The sequence below is a fragment of the Melanerpes formicivorus genome, unplaced genomic scaffold (assembly GCF_026170545.1).
Source record: "Melanerpes formicivorus ecotype bairdi unplaced genomic scaffold, bMelFor1.0.p_v2 SCAF_1, whole genome shotgun sequence".
NCBI lineage: Eukaryota > Metazoa > Chordata > Aves > Piciformes > Picidae > Melanerpes > Melanerpes formicivorus.
In genome coordinates, this window is record NW_027142353.1 from 48,048,232 (window position 1) to 48,063,800 (window position 15,569).

At 58.1% G+C, this 15,569-nt stretch overlaps 3 protein-coding genes across 11 annotated transcripts; all 3 read left to right on the forward strand.

The window, feature by feature from the left end:
• The first annotated feature begins 515 nt into the window (after positions 1-515).
• LOC137442966 (hemoglobin subunit beta) lies at positions 516-2,202 on the forward strand. Its single transcript, XM_068142203.1, has 3 exons — positions 516-701; positions 873-1,095; positions 1,967-2,202. Exons 1-3 carry the CDS (start codon positions 610-612, stop codon positions 2,093-2,095), a joined length of 444 nt encoding a protein of 147 aa, XP_067998304.1. The 5' UTR covers positions 516-609; the 3' UTR covers positions 2,096-2,202.
• A 2,222-nt stretch (positions 2,203-4,424) lies between these two features.
• Positions 4,425-6,744, forward strand: LOC137442956 (hemoglobin subunit beta). 2 transcript variants are annotated; one of them, XM_068142190.1, is made up of 3 exons: positions 4,427-4,613; positions 4,785-5,007; positions 6,509-6,744. In XM_068142190.1, exons 1-3 carry the CDS (start codon positions 4,522-4,524, stop codon positions 6,635-6,637), a joined length of 444 nt encoding a protein of 147 aa, XP_067998291.1. In that variant the 5' UTR covers positions 4,427-4,521; the 3' UTR covers positions 6,638-6,744. The 2 variants fall into 2 exon arrangements, with proteins under 2 accessions (XP_067998282.1, XP_067998291.1); XM_068142181.1 differs by lacking the exon at positions 6,509-6,744 and having other exon boundaries at positions 4,425-4,613; positions 4,785-5,196.
• Positions 6,745-8,175: 1,431 nt separating this feature from the next.
• On the forward strand, positions 8,176-14,314 carry LOC137442974 (hemoglobin subunit rho-like). 8 transcript variants are annotated; one of them, XM_068142262.1, is made up of 5 exons: positions 8,176-8,261; positions 10,504-10,576; positions 12,429-12,556; positions 12,762-12,984; positions 14,073-14,314. In XM_068142262.1, exons 3-5 carry the CDS (start codon positions 12,465-12,467, stop codon positions 14,199-14,201), a joined length of 444 nt encoding a protein of 147 aa, XP_067998363.1. In that variant the 5' UTR covers positions 8,176-8,261; positions 10,504-10,576; positions 12,429-12,464; the 3' UTR covers positions 14,202-14,314. The 8 variants fall into 8 exon arrangements, with proteins under 8 accessions (XP_067998363.1, XP_067998317.1, XP_067998325.1 ...); XM_068142216.1 differs by lacking the exon at positions 8,176-8,261 and adding an exon at positions 8,509-8,932; XM_068142224.1 differs by lacking the exon at positions 8,176-8,261 and adding an exon at positions 8,509-8,921.
• The last annotated feature ends 1,255 nt before the right edge of the window (positions 14,315-15,569 follow it).

The following is a 15,569-nucleotide window of genomic DNA, read 5'->3' on the forward strand; positions in this document are numbered from 1 at the left end:
CAATGCAATCAGGCTGCTCCATGGTCACCTAGACCCTGCTGGACCTCTTGGCACTCCATGGCCAATGCAATCAGGCTGCTCCATGGTCACCTAGACCCTGCTGGACCTCTTGGCACTCCATGGTCAATGCAATCAGGCTGCTCCATGGTCACCTAGACCCTGCTGGACCTCCTGGCACTCCATGGCCAATGCAATCAGGCTGCTCCATGGCCATCCATGGACCACCTGGCATGCCATGGCCCAAACCCTTCCATGATCCTGGGTCAAAAGCTTCCCCTGAGGGCTTCCTGGAGAGCAGAGGAGGAGATAAATCCCCCCTGCAGCTGGAAATCAAAGGCAGGAGGAGGGCAGCCGGCCAGCTGAGCCTGCTGCTGGTGGATCTGGGCACCTTGCCCTGGAACCCCACCCTGATGCCACATCCACCCTTCCCCCCCTTGGGCGGCCCAGCCAATGGGGAGGTGGCTGAGGGAGAGGAGGGGCCGAAGGGAGAGGATAAAAGGAGGTCCCCGGGGGGCCGAGCTGCCATCTCCTGGGGAGCCAGAGCTCAGAGTCGCTCCGTCCCTGCCAGCAGCCACCTTCTGCCCACCGCCCAGCACCACCACTGCCACCATGGTGCACTGGACAGCCGAGGAGAAGCAGCTCATCACCGGCATCTGGGGCAAGGTCAACGTGGCCGAGTGCGGCGCCGAGGCCCTGGCCAGGTGAGCTCCGAGCTGCTGGGGGCATCCCCTCAGCCCGCACCACGGGGGCAGGAGGAACCGCTCCTGGCACCACTGAGCCGTCCCCTTGGGCTCCATCACACATCTCCTCCCATCTACCTTCCTCTCCCATCCACCCATCTCCTCCAATCCATCCTCTTCTTGCCCCCCCAGGCTGCTGATTGTCTACCCCTGGACCCAGAGGTTCTTTGCCTCCTTCGGGAACCTGTCTGGTGCCACTGCCATCTCTGGCAACCCCATGGTCAAAGCCCATGGCAAGAAGGTGCTGACCTCCTTTGGAGATGCTGTGAAGAACCTGGACAACATCAAGAGCACCTTTGCTCAGCTGTCTGAGCTGCACTGTGACAAGCTGCACGTGGACCCCGAGAACTTCAGGGTGAGCTGGGGGTTGGGGAGGTGAAGGAGAAGGAAGAGGAGGAGGAAGGGTTGGTGGTTGAGGAGGGGAAGGAGAGGGCTGGAAGGGCGGCTGGTGGCTGATGCAAGGTCACAATCACAGAGTGTTAGGGGCTGGAAGGGATCTCAAGGCCTCATCCAGTGCAACCCCGCTGCCGGAGCAGGAGCTCCTAGAGCAGGGCACACGGGAACACATCCAGGGGTGTCTGGAATCTCTGCAGAGAGGGAGACTCCACAGCTCCCCTGGGCAGCCTGCTCCAGGCCTCTGTCACCCTCAGAGGGGAAAAAGTCTTCCTCCTCTTCCCATGGAACTGCTCTGCCTCACCCTCCACCCAGTGCCCCCTGGTCTGGCACTGAGCCTGCCTCCATCTTCTGGGCACTGCCCCTGCATATCTTGATCAATATCAATGAGGTCACCTCTCAGGCTCCTCTCCTCCATGGGAAAGAGAAGGGTGGAAGAGGAAGAGGAGTTGGTGGTTAGGGCACAGAGGAAGGCACAGGAGGGATTTGGGTGAGGAGCAACATCTGGAGAGCTTTGTGGAGTTCCCTCCCTCACCACCAGCTTGGCAGTGCTGAGCTCCACCTCTCCTGCTCCTTGCTCTCATCCACCTCTCCTGCTCCTTGCTCTCATCCACCTCTCCTGCTCCTTGCTCTCATCCACCTCTCCTGCCTCCTCTACCACATCTTCTACTTCATGTTCTCAATCACATCTTACACTCCTCTCCCCCTCCTCCTCTCCTTCTCCTCCTCCTCGCTCCCCTCCACCTCTCCTCCTCCTCCTCCTCGCTCCCCTCCACCTCTCCTCCTCCTCCTCCTTGCTCATCCACCTCTCCTCCTCTTGTGTGTGCCCCCAGCTCCTGGGTGACATCCTGATCATCGTCCTGGCTGCCCACTTCGGCAAGGACTTCACCCCTGAGGCCCAGGCCGCCTGGCAGAAGCTGGTCCGTGCTGTGGCCCACGCCCTGGCCCGCAAGTACCACTAGATCCACCAAGAGGTGGTGGCCAAGGCCCTCCAGCACCTCCCTGAGATGTTCCTCTGGAGCCCACAGCCTCTAACAGCCAAATAAAGCTCAGCCTTGTGAAGCCTCCACTGAGTCCTCTGTGTCAATGGGAGGCTGGAAGAGGGTTGGGGTGGGGGGTGGCCGTGGTGGGGGCTTGGTGGCCGAGGGTGAAGCCTGGGTGCTGTTGGGTCCTTTCATTTCGGGTGAGGTTTGCCTTTGGAGGTCATCTGGAGAAGGTTGGGGGTGGCCCCAACCCCCCCCTCCTTCTGTGGGGAGCCACATGAGGAGGGAGCCCTTGAGATGCCACTCTGAGAACCTCCTCTGCTTGCAGGCCAGGAGAATTGGAGGAGGCTTGGGGGGATCCTGGGGGCATGGGTGGGGAGGACTGAGATGATTTGGGGGTTTGGGAGGACGCTTGAGAAGGTCCTGGGGGGAGGGAGGTGTTGTAGGTTCAGCACTAAGTGCCCTACCATAAATTCCTCCAGAGGTCTGGATGGACCCAAAGGGAGCTGAGAGTTCATCCCAGAGAGAGGCCACAGGATATTGTCCTTTGTTCTCCCATCCCACATCCTGCCCCTGGGCTGGGACCATCCTCACTCTCCATACAGAGTTGGGGTTGAGGCGCCCGTGGTTGGCTTTGAGCTCCCCTCAAAGCTGGGAAAGACCCAGGAGAAGCCACAGCCTGGCAGGTCCTGCAAGAAGAGGACACCTGGGACACCCCCTGGGGAACTCATAAGACCAAACAGCTCCAAGCTCTCTGATGGTGCTGAGCCCCTGGGGGCTTGGCCACAGAAGCTGTGGGCACCTCATCTCTGGAGGCACACAAGACCAAGCTGGATGAGTTCTTAAGCAACCTGGCCTAAGTAGGAGCTCTCCCTACCCATGGGCAGTGGGGTTGGCACTGGAGCATCTTCAAGGTCCCTTCCAAGCCAACCCATCCTTTGAAGTCCAAGTCCTCAGCCTTGCAGCCATGAGGCTTTGGTCTAAGCTGAGAGCCACCAAAGCTTCCTCTGAGGGCTTCCTGGAAGCCAGAGGTGGAGATCAATCCACCCTGCAGCTGGACAGCAAAGATAGGAGGAGGGCAGGTGGCCACCTGGCACTCCATGGTCAATGCAATCAGGCTGCTCCATGGTCACCCACAACCCTGCTGGACCTCCTGACCTTCCATGGTCTATGCAATCAGGCTGCTCCATGGCCACCTAGACCCTGCTGGACCTCCTGGCACTTCATGGTCAATGCAATCAGGCTGCTCCATGGTCACTCACAACCCTGCTGGACCTCTTGGCACTTTATGGTCAATGCAATCAGGCTGCTCCATGGTCACCCACAACCCTGCTGGACCTCCTGGCACTTCATGGTCAATGCAATCAGGCTGCTCCATGGTCACCCACAACCCTGCTGGACCTCCTGGCACTCCATGGCCAATGCAATCAGGCTGCTCCATGGTCACCTAGACCCTGCTGGACCTCCTGGCACTCCATGGCCAATGCAATCAGGCTGCTCCATGGTCACCCACAACCCTGCTGGACCTCTTGGCACTCCATAGTCAATGCAATCAGGTTGCTCCATGGCCACCTAGACCCTGCTGGACCTCTTGGCACTCCATGGCCAATGCAATCAGGCTGTTCCATGGTCACCCACAACCCTGCTGGACCTCCTGGCACTCCATGGTCAATGCAATCAGGCTGCTCCATGGTCACCTACAACCCTGCTGGACCTCCTGGCACTCCATAGTCAATGCAATCAGGCTGCTCCATGGTCACCTAGACCCTGCTGGACCTCCTGGCACTCCATGGCCAATGCAATCAGGTTGCTCCATGGTCACCCACAACCCTGCTGGACCTCCTGACCTTCCATGGTCAATGCAATCAGGCTGCTCCATGGTCACCCACAACCCTGCTGGACCTCCTGACCTTCCATGGTCTATGCAATCAGGCTGCTCCATGGCCACCTAGACCCTGCTGGACCTCCTGGCACTCCATGGCCAATGCAATCAGGCTGCTCCATGGCCATCCATGGACCACCTGGCATGCCATGGCCCAAACCCTTCCATGATCCTGGGTCAAAAGCTTCCCCTGAGGGCTTCCTGGAGAGCAGAGGAGGAGATAAATCCCCCCTGCAGCTGGAAATCAAAGGCAGGAGGAGGGCAGCCGGCCAGCTGAGCCTGCTGCTGGTGGATCTGGGCACCTTGCCCTGGAACCCCACCCTGATGCCACATCCACCCTTCCCCCCCTTGGGCGGCCCAGCCAATGGGGAGGTGGCTGAGGGAGAGGAGGGGCCGAAGGGAGAGGATAAAAGGAGGTCCCCGGGGGGCCGAGCTGCCATCTCCTGGGGAGCCAGAGCTCAGAGTCGCTCCGTCCCTGCCAGCAGCCACCTTCTGCCCACCGCCCAGCACCACCACTGCCACCATGGTGCACTGGACAGCCGAGGAGAAGCAGCTCATCACCGGCATCTGGGGCAAGGTCAACGTGGCCGAGTGCGGCGCCGAGGCCCTGGCCAGGTGAGCTCCGAGCTGCTGGGGGCATCCCCTCAGCCCGCACCACGGGGGCAGGAGGAACCGCTCCTGGCACCACTGAGCCGTCCCCTTGGGCTCCATCACACATCTCCTCCCATCTACCTTCCTCTCCCATCCACCCATCTCCTCCAATCCATCCTCTTCTTGCCCCCCCAGGCTGCTGATTGTCTACCCCTGGACCCAGAGGTTCTTTGCCTCCTTCGGGAACCTGTCTGGTGCCACTGCCATCTCTGGCAACCCCATGGTCAAAGCCCATGGCAAGAAGGTGCTGACCTCCTTTGGAGATGCTGTGAAGAACCTGGACAACATCAAGAGCACCTTTGCTCAGCTGTCTGAGCTGCACTGTGACAAGCTGCACGTGGACCCCGAGAACTTCAGGGTGAGTCCTGCTCCTCACCCGGGGAACATCCTTCTCCTCTTCCTCCTCCTCCTCCTCCTCCTCCTTCTGGCCTTGTGGGGCAGCTTCTACCCCACCACCCACAGGAGGAATTCAGCTTGGATGTGTTGGGGTGGGAGGAAGAAGAGGAAGAGGGGTTGGTGGGTGAGGGGATGAAGGAGAGGGGTGGTAATGGAGCTGGAGGTGTGGGGGTGGAGCACAAGAAGGAGGAGGAGGAGTGGAGCTGTTGGTGAGGGGATGGAGGAGAGGAATGGGAGAGGAGCTGGGGAACAAGGGGATGAAGGAGAAGGGTGGGAGAGGTGATGGGGGGTGAGGGGATGAAGGAGAAAGAGGAGGAGGAGAGGAGCTGTGGGGTGAGGGGATGAAGGAGAAAGAGGAGGAGGAGAGGAGCTGCAGGGTGAAGGGATGAAGGAGAAGGACAAGAAGGAGGATGAGGGGTTGGAGGTTGAGGGGTTGGAGGTTGAGGAGATGGAGGAGAGGGGTGGGAGAGGAAGAGGAGCTGGTGGCTGGGGCACAGAGGAAGACACAGAAGGGTCAAGGAAGGAACCTGCAGCTTGGGGAGGAAGCCCCTAGGAGGGTGGGGGATGGTAGTGGTTCTGGAGAGGACATCTGGAGGGTGAAAGCCAGGATGAAGGGGAAGGGAGCAGAAGATGCTGTGGGTGAAGGGCAGCATCTAGAGGGACATCAGTGGAGATTCCCCCTGCATGGTCGCCACCAGCTTGGCCATGCTGGAGCTCCACCTCTCCTCCTCCTCCTCCTCGCTCCCCTCCACCACCTCTCCTCCTCCTCCTCCTCGCTCCCCTCCACCACCTCTCCTCCTCCTCCTCCTCGCTCCCCTCCACCACCTCTCCTCCTCCTCGCTCCCCTCCACCACCTCTCCTCCTCCTCGCTCCCCTCCACCACCTCTCCTCCTCCTCGCTCCCCTCCACCACCTCTCCTCCTCCTCGCTCCCCTCCACCACCTCTCCTCCTCCTCGCTCCCCTCCACCACCTCTCCTCCTCCTCGCTCCCCTCCACCACCTCTCCTCCTCCTCGCTCCCCTCCACCACCTCTCCTCCTCCTCGCTCCCCTCCACCACCTCTCCTCCTCCTCGCTCCCCTCCACCACCTCTCCTCCTCCTCGCTCCCCTCCACCACCTCTCCTCCTCCTCGCTCCCCTCCACCACCTCTCCTCCTCCTCGCTCCCCTCCACCACCTCTCCTCCTCCTCGCTCCCCTCCACCACCTCTCCTCCTCCTCGCTCCCCTCCACCACCTCTCCTCCTCCTCGCTCCCCTCCACCACCTCTCCTCCTCCTCGCTCCCCTCCACCACCTCTCCTCCTCCTCGCTCCCCTCCACCACCTCTCCTGCTCCTCCTCCTCGCTCCCCTCCACCACCTCTCCTGCTCCTCCTCCTCCTCGCTCCTCTCCTCCTCCTCCTCGCTCCCCTCCACCACCTCTCCTCCTCCTCGCTCATCCACCTCTCCTCCTCTTGTGTGTGCCCCCAGCTCCTGGGTGACATCCTGATCATCGTCCTGGCTGCCCACTTCGGCAAGGACTTCACCCCTGAGGCCCAGGCCGCCTGGCAGAAGCTGGTCCGTGCTGTGGCCCACGCCCTGGCCCGCAAGTACCACTAGATCCACCAAGAGGTGGTGGCCAAGGCCCTCCAGCACCTCCCTGAGATGTTCCTCTGGAGCCCACAGCCTCTAACAGCCAAATAAAGCTCAGCCTTGTGAAGCCTCCACTGAGTCCTCTGTGTCCATGGGAGGCTGGAAGAGGGTTGGGGTGGGGGGTGGCCGTGGTGGGGGCTTGGTGGCCGAGGGTGAAGCCTGGGTGCTGTTGGGTCCTTTCATTTCGGGTGAGGTTTGCCTTTGGAGGTCATCTGGAGAAGGTTGGGGGTGGCCCCAACCCCCCCCTCCTTCTGTGGGGAGCCACATGAGGAGGGAGCCCTTGAGATGCCACTCTGAGAACCTCCTCTGCTTGCAGGCCAGGAGAATTGGAGGAGGCTTGGGGGGATCCTGGGGGCATGGGTGGGGAGGACTGAGATGATTTGGGGGTTTGGGAGGAGGCTTGAGAAGGTCCTGGGGGGAGGGAGGTGTTGTAGGTTCTGTGGTTATCCTGTGGGGAAGCTTGAGATGATTTTGGGGACAACTGAGATGGTTTTGGGGTGTTGAGAGAGTTTGGGGGAGGCTTGAGATGGTTTGGGGTTGTTTGGGGGTGGTCTCGAGATGGTTTGGGAAGGTTTTGGGGGTGACTGAGATGGTTTGGGGGATAACTGAGATGGGTTTGAGGGGAGGCATGAGATGGCTTGGGAGGTTTTGGGGATGATTGAGATGGTTTGGGGGATAACTGAGATGGGTTTGGGGGGAGGCATGAGATGGCTTGGGAGGTTTTGGGGATGATTGAGATGGTTTGGGGGATAACTGAGATGGGTTTGAGGCTTTTGGGGGGAGGCTTGAGATGGTTTGGGAGGTTTTGAGGATAATTGCAAGGGTTTGGGAGGTTTTGGGGGAGTCTTGAGATGTTTTTGGGGGATAATAGAGATGATTTGGTGGAGGCTTGGGATGATCCTGGGAGGTTTTGGGGACAACTGAGATGCTTTGGAGGTTCTTTGGGGAGGCTTGAGATGATTTGGGGCGGTTTTGAGGAGGCTGGAGATGGTTTTGGGGCATCCTGGGGATAACTGAGGGGGTTTTGGAGGCTTTTGAGGGAGGCTTGAGGTGGTTTGGGGATAATTGAGATGATTTGGGAGGGGCTGGGGAGGTTTGAGATGATTTTAAGAGGTTTTGGGGAGGCTTGAAGTGGTTTGGGAATAATTCAGATGATTTGGGGGGGTTTGGGAGGGGGGGTTGAGATGGTTTGGGAGGTTTTGGGGAGTCCTGAGATGATTTTTGGGAGGTCTGGGGGAAGGATTGAGATGATCTTGAGGGGTTTGGGGGAGGCTTGAGGTCATTGGGGGAGGTTTTGGGGATAACTGAGATGATTTGGTGGAAGTTTTTTGGGAGGGGTGAAGATGGTTTGGGAGGTTTTGGGGGAGGCTGGAGATAATCTTGGGAGCCTTGACATGATTTGGGGAGGGTTGGGGATAATTGAGATGATCTGGAGGGGTTTGGGGGTGGCTTGAGATGATTTTTGGGGCTAGTTGAGATGATTTGGGGGGGTTGAGGGGAGGACTTGGGAGGGGTTTGAGAGATTTTGAGGAGTCTTGAGACAATTTAATTTGGTGGGCGGTAGGCCTGAGATGATTTTGGGAGACTTTGGGTGAGGACTGAAATGATTTGGGGGCTTTGGAGGAGCTTGAGAGGATTTTGGGCAGGGGGTGGGGGGGGTGGGGAGGATTGCAATGATCTTAGGAAGTTTGGGGGAGGCTGGAGATGATCTTGAGGGGTTTGGGGGAGTCCTGAGATGGTCTGGGGAGGTTTGGGGGATAATTGAGTTGACATTGGGGATTTTGGGGGGAGGCTTGAGATGATTTTGGGAGGTGTTGGGGAGGCTTAAGATGGTTTTGGGGTTTTCTTGGGGGGAGGGAGGAGAAGCCAAGTGAAGGCTGCTGGAGGAAGGCTCTGAGCTAGCAGCTGAGTCATGGTTGGCTTGAGATGATTTGGGGTTAGCTTGAGGTGATTTTGGGAAGTTTTGGGGAGGCTTGAGATGATTTTGGGGAGGCTTGAGATGATATTTGGAGGTTTTGGGGGAAGGATTGAGATGATTTGGGGAAGACTTTAGATAATTTTGGGGGTCTTGGGGGAGGCTGGAGATGATCCTGAGGGATTTGGGGGAGGCTTGAGATTATGTTGGGAGGTTTGGGGCATAATTGAGATGATTTTGGGAGGTGTTGGGGAGGCTTGGGATGGTTTGGGAGTTTTCTTGGTGGGGGGAGAAGAAGCCAAGAGAAGGCTGCTGGAGGAAGGCTCTGAGCTAACAGCTGAGTCATGGTTGGCTTGAGATGGTTGGGGGAGGATCTGGGGGAGGCTTGAGATGGTTTGGGGAGGCTTGAGATGGTTTGGTGAAGTTATGGGGAGTCCTGAGATGATTTGGGGTATTTTGGGGGAGGACTGAGATGGTTTGGGGGTTTTCCTGGGGGGGAGAAGAAGCCAAGTGAAGGCTCTGAGCTAGCAGCTGAGTCATGGTGGGCAAGCAGCTGCTGGGTGGAGGAGGCTCCAGATAAGGACATTTGCTATCAGGCCCTGGCCAGACCTTGTTTGTCAGCTCCTGCTGTGCCCTGGGAGGTCCCAACCTGCAGCTGGGGGGGGCAGAGAGGGGTAGGGAAGGGGGACACAAGACCTGCTGATGATAAATAATAGAGCTACTAATTAATAATGGAGCTAATTGCCCTGATGGCAATTAATAACGGAGCTAATAATGCTGCTAATGATTAGTGATTGAGATAGGAGTCCTCCCAATGAGAGCTAATAGGGCTGATAGTGCTGCTAATAATTAATCATATGGCTATTAGCCCTCCTAATAATTAACAATAGAGGTGGGAGTCCTCCTAATAATTACTAATAGAGCCAATGGTCCTGCTAATGATTAATAATAGAGCTGAGTCATGCCAATATCAAATAATACAGCTAAGAGTAATAGCAGTAGTAATAATAATAACATTAATAGAGCTAAGAGGCCTCCTAATAATAAATAAGAGCTAATAGACCTGTTCATGATTAATAATAGAGCTAATAGTCCTGTTAATAATGATCAACAATAGAGCTGAGTCATGGTAATGATAAATAAGATGGCTAAGAGCCTTAATGATAACAATAATTAATAATAGAGCTAAGAGGCCTCTTAATAATAAAGAATAGAGCTAAAAGTCCTGGTAATAATAACAAAGAATAGAGCTAATAATCCTGCTAATAATAGTTAATGGTGCTAATAATCCTGCCAATAATGATAAATAATATGACTAATAATAATAATAATAATACCTAATAAGCCTGCTAATAATAGAGCTAATAGTACTGCTAATAATTAATATTGGGGGGGAGGTTGAGGGTGCAGCAGAGGAGGCTGAGGGGAGACCTTGTGGCTCTCTGCAGCTCCCTGAGAGCAGCTTGCAGCCAGCTGGGGCTCAAGGGCTGCTCCTGAGGGCTGGGCCAAGAGGAGATGGCCTCAGGTTGTGGCAGGGGAGGTTGAGCTTGGCCCTAGGAGCAATTTGTGCCCCTTGAGGGGTGCCCAGGCCTGTGGCAGGCTGCCCAGGGCAGTGGTGGAGTCCCCATGGCTGGAAGGGTTGGGAAGGTGTGGAGCTGTGGTGCTGAGGGCCATGGGGTGGTGGTGCCCTGGGGCAGAGCTGGGTTGATGGTTGCCCTCTCTCACCTTCAAGGCCTTCTACAACCCAAACCATTCCATGGCTCTTCTCTGCACCCTACAAGTTCTCCCCCAGCCCTGTCCCTCACTCCAGCTCTCCCACTCAGGTGTCCTCTCCAGCCACTCGCCAGCCCAGGGCTGAGCTTCTGGCAGGAGACCACAGCCTGGAGCCTCTTGCCAGGACTCTGTTGTCCTCCCACAGGTGATGAGATGAAGACCTCCAGTGAGGCTGAAGGGCGAGAGCAACCAGCTTGGGTAGAGGCAGGAGAAAATGGGTGAGTGGTTGGACTTGAAGGTCTCATCCAACCTCAACAAGATGGAGGTTGGAGAAGCTGGGGAGGTGGAGAGGTTGGAGAGATGGTGAGGTTGGAGAGATGGAAAGGGTGGAGAGGTTGTGGGGAGATGGAAAGGCTGGGGGGAGGTGGAGAGGTGGGGGAGGTGGAGAGGTTGGGGAGGATGGAGAGGTTGGTGGGTGTGGGGAACTGGTGAGCAAGAAGGGGTTGGAGAGCTGGTGGGGTTGGGGAGGGTACTTTGTGGTGAATAGAATAGAATAGAATAGAATAGAATAGAATAGAATAGAATAGAATAGAATAGAATAGAATAGAATAGAATAGAATGGAAAAGACCTTTAAGATCACTGAGTCCAACCTATCACCCAACACCATCTAATCAACTAACCCATGGCTCCAAGGGCCACATCCAGTCCCCTCTTGAACACCTCCAGGGATGGGGACTCCACCACCTCCATGGGCAGCACATCCCTATGGCCAATCTCTCTTGCTGGGAAGAACTTTCTCCTCACCTCCAGCCTAAACCTCCCCTGGCACAGCTTGAGACTGTGTCCTCTTGTTCTGGTGCTGGTTGCCTGGCAGAAGAGACCAACTCCCAGCTGGCTACAGCCTCCCTTCAGGGAGTTGGAGAGAGCAAGAAGGTCTCCCCTGAGCCTCCTCCTCTCCAGGCTAAGCAAGCCCAGCTCCCTCAGCCTCTCCTCACAGGGCTGTGCTCCAGACCCCTCCCCAGCTTTCTTGCCCTTCTCTGGACACCTTCCAGCATCTCAATGTCCTTCTTAACCTGAGGGGCCCAGAACTGGACACAGCACTCAAGGTGTGGCCTAACCAGTGCTGAGTACAGGGCACAATGACCTCCCTGCTCCTGCTGCCCACACTCTTCCTGATGCAGGCCAGGATGCCCTTGGCCTTCTGGGCCCCCTGGGCACACTGCAGGCTCATGTTCAGCCTCCTCTCAACCAGTACCCCCAGGTCCCTCTCTGCCTGGCTGCTCTCAGCCACTCTGACCCCAGCCTGCAACACTGCCTGGGGTTGTTGTGGCCAATGTGCAGCACCTGGCACTTGGATGTGTTCAATCTGATGCCCTTGGACTCTGCCCATCTGCCCAGCCTGGCAAGGTGCCTCTGCAGAGCTCTCCCACCCTCTAACAGCTCAACTCCTGCCCCCAGCTTGCTGTCATCTGCACACTGACTGATGATGGACTCAGTGCCCTCCTCCAGATCATCAATAAAGAGATTGAGCAGGCTGGGGCCCAGCACTGATCCCTGGGGCACACCACTAGTGCCTGGCTGCCAGCTGGCTGTGGCACCATTCACCACCACTCTCTGGGCTCAGCCTCCAGCCAGTTCCTCAGCCAGCACAGAGTGCTGCTGTCCAAGCCAGGGGCTGACAGCTTGGCCAGGAGTTTGCTGTGGGGGACGGTGGCAAAGGCCTTGCTGAAGTCCAGGCAGACCACAGCCACAGCCTGCCCCACATCCCCCAGGCTGGTGGGGCTGGGGAGGCTGGTGCTGGACATTGCCATGGTGACTCTTGCCACCCTTTCTCCACAGCAAGGTCCATATCTGGCAGGTCAGATGGAGACCTGCCCCTGCCCTGAGCAGGGCTGAGACCAATCTCCTGCCCTCAGCAGGACCAGAGGCCTCATCTCAAGCTGCCACACCCTGACCACCTCCTCCTGCTCCCCCTCCTCCAGCGGGGGACCCTCTACCAAGGGGTCCCCAGCCAATGGCCCCTGGGGGTGGGACGGGGGAGGAGCTGCTGGAGGGGGGGGATAAAAAAGCCACCAGCTGCAGCCTGGGGGTCTGCAGCTCAGCTCCAGCCTTCTGTGTCCTCCTGCAAGCTCCTGAGGAAGCCAGCAGCCCAGCCAGCAGCCAGCATGGTGCACTGGACAGCCGAGGAGAAGCAGCTCATCACCAGCGTCTGGGCCAAGGTCAACGTGGAGGAATGTGGTGCTGAGGCCCTGGCCAGGTGAGCTCCAGGCTGCTCTGGGCATCTCCTCAGCTCCACCATGGGGGCAGAGGGACCAGGGGGTCCACCCCTGGCAGCCTCTAACCTCTCCCTCTCTCCTTTGTGGGCATCTCCTCAGCTCCACCATGGGGACAGAGGAACCAGGAGGACCACTCCTGGCAGCCTCTAACCCCTCCCTCTCTCCTTTGTGGTCACCTCCCTGCAGGTTGCTGATTGTCTACCCCTGGACCCAGAGGTTCTTCTCCTCCTTTGGGAACCTCTCCAGCCCCACTGCCATCATTGGCAACCCCAAGGTCCGTGCCCATGGCAAGAAGGTCCTCACCTCCTTTGGGGAAGCCATCAAGAACCTGGACAACATCAAGGCCACCTACTCCAAGCTGTCAGAGCTGCACTGTGAGAAGCTCCACGTGGACCCCGAGAACTTCAGGGTGAGTCCTGCCTGGAGCCTCTGGAGCTCCTTCCTTGGGGTCTCCTCCACCAGCAGCATCTGGGGGTACTTCCTTTGGCTGGTGGAGGGGAGATGGTGGCTCCTGCAGGAGAGTTTGGGGAGTCTTTGGGACTTCCACCCTGCAAAGGTCTCATTTGGAGGAGAGCAGCAGGGAGGAGAAAGTGCTGGGAGGAGGTCTGGGCGGGAGACAGAAGAAACAAGGCCAGAGGAAGGTCCAGCAGGAACTGGAAGAGGAAGAGGGATGGGGAAGGAAGCGTTGAGGAGGAGGTCATGGAGCCTCCAGCTAGGGAGAAGCCCCTGGGGAGGCCACTCCAGGGAATGGTGGAGGTGGAGAAATCTCCAGCCCTGGAGCTCCAAAGCCACTTGAGGAGGAGAAGGGTGAAGTCCTTCCAGGAGGAGAAGGGTGGGTCAGGAGAAGGCAGGTCAGGGAAACTCAGCCTGTGGGTGGAATGGGGGAGAAGGAGGAGGAAGACCTGGAGGCAAGGAGACCAAGGAGCTGGAGAACTTCCATGAGTGCAGAAGCCCTCAGAGAAGAAGAAGGTGCTGAGGGGGTGAAGACAGGACAGGGGTGGGTTGGTGAGATGGGAAGGATGGAGAGGTTGGGGAAGCTGTGAGCATGAACACAAACCCTCCAAGAGGTTCCTCAGCTCAGGAGGTCCTTTCCAGAGATCCCCCAGCCTCCCCTCAGGAGGTCCCTTCAGGAGGTCCCCAGTCCCACCTCAGGAGGTCCCTTCAGGAGGTCCCTTCCAGAGATCCCCCAGCCCCACCTCAGGAGGTCCCTTCAGGAGGTCCCTTCCAGAGATCCCCCAGCCTCACCTCAGGAGGTCCCTTCAGGAGATCCCTTCCAGAGATCCCCCAGCCCCCCCTCAGGAGGTCCCTTCAGGAGATCCCTTCCAGAGATCCCCCAGCCTCACCTCAGGAGGTCCCTTCAGGAGATCCCTTCCAGAGATCCCCCAGCCCCACCTCAGGAGGTCCCTTCAGGAGGTCCCCCAGCTCAGCCCTACCCCAGGCTGCCCCATGGGCTGGTGGAGCAGCAGCCTCTAACCCTTCTCCCTTGTGCTCCTGCAGCTCCTTGGGGACATCCTGATCATTGTCCTGGCTGCCCACTTCACCAAGGACTTCAGCCCTGCCTGCCAGGCGGTGTGGCAGAAGCTGGTGACGGTGGTGGCACACGCCCTGGCCCGCAGGTACCACTGAGCCCCCTCCTGCCTGAGGAGAAGGTCCCTGCTCCACCACCAGCACCTTGGAGATGTCCCTTTGGCTCCTGCTGGAGCTCTGAACTACCCAATAAAGGTCTTCTGGCACCACCACTGGGGTCTGGTTGCTTCTGGTCTGAGAGGGCTGGGGGGGTTGGGGTTGTCACTGCAGGATGTCCTCGTGGTCCTGGTCTCACCCTGGGGGTGATGTTTGGTGGCTTCCTCCAGCCTGTGGTGCACCCTTGGTCCTCTCCTGGCCAGGGCAGCCTTGGGGATCTACCAGGAGGGGGAAAAAAAGCCCTCCTGAGCGTCCTCACCCACCAAGGGGCTGCTGGGGGGGTCACAGAATCCTTTGGGCTGGAGAAGACCTTGAAGGTGATGGGAGTCCAAGCATGGCCCCAGCACTGCCCCAGCACCACCACCCCATGGCCCTCAGCACCACAGCTCCACAGGGCAAGGGCAGGGTCCTGCTCCTGGGCAGGGACAACCTCCTGCAGCAGCACAGCCCAGGGGGGAGCTGCTGGGGAGCAGCTGCCAGGAGAAGGAGCTGGGGGTGCTGGGGGGCAAGGAGGTGCCCAGCAGCCAGCAAGGTGTCCTGGGGCCAAGGAGGTCAAAGGTGTCCTTGGGGGGCATGGAGCAGAGTGTGAGCAGCAGCAGGGGCAGGGAGGTTCTGCTGCCTCTCTGCTCTGCCCTGGTCTGCCCAGGGCAGAGCCTGGGAAGTGTCCAGGGGAGGCTGGGGAGAGGCTGAGGGCCAGAGGAGGACAACAAAGGTGGGGAGGGGTCTGGAGGAGGAGAAGGGTCTGGAGAAGTTGTGAGGAGAAGCTGAGGGAGCTGGGGGTAGGGTTGAGGCTGCAGCAGAGGAGGCTGAAGGGAGAGGTCTCCTTTTATAGTGGAACCTTCAGAGAAAGGTCTCTGGAGAAGTCCTTTGAGATCCATCAAGTCCAAACCCTCTCAACTAAGACTTCAGTTTAGAGAGGAACCTTCAGCAAAGACCTTTGAGATCTGGGGACCCACAGCAGCAGATCCCCATGGTGGACCCCCAAAAGCTCCTCAGAACTCTGCTTTAGGAAGGTCTCCTTTTGGAGAAGAACCTTCAGAGAGAGGGAGAAGCTTCAGACCTCCCTGGACAAGGAGGAGGAAATAGTGAGGAAAGGTCTTGAGGCGGGACAAGGAGTAGCAGATGGTGAGGAAAGGTCTTGAGGTGAGAGGAGGAGGAGGAGATGGTGAGGAAGGTTCTTGAGGTAGGAGGAGGAAATGGTGAGGAAGGCTCTCCTGGTGGTGGGGCAAGGAGGAAGATATGGTGAGGAAAGGTCTTGAGGTAGAACAAGGTGTTGGAAGTGATGAGGGAAGGTCTCCCTGGCAGTGGTGG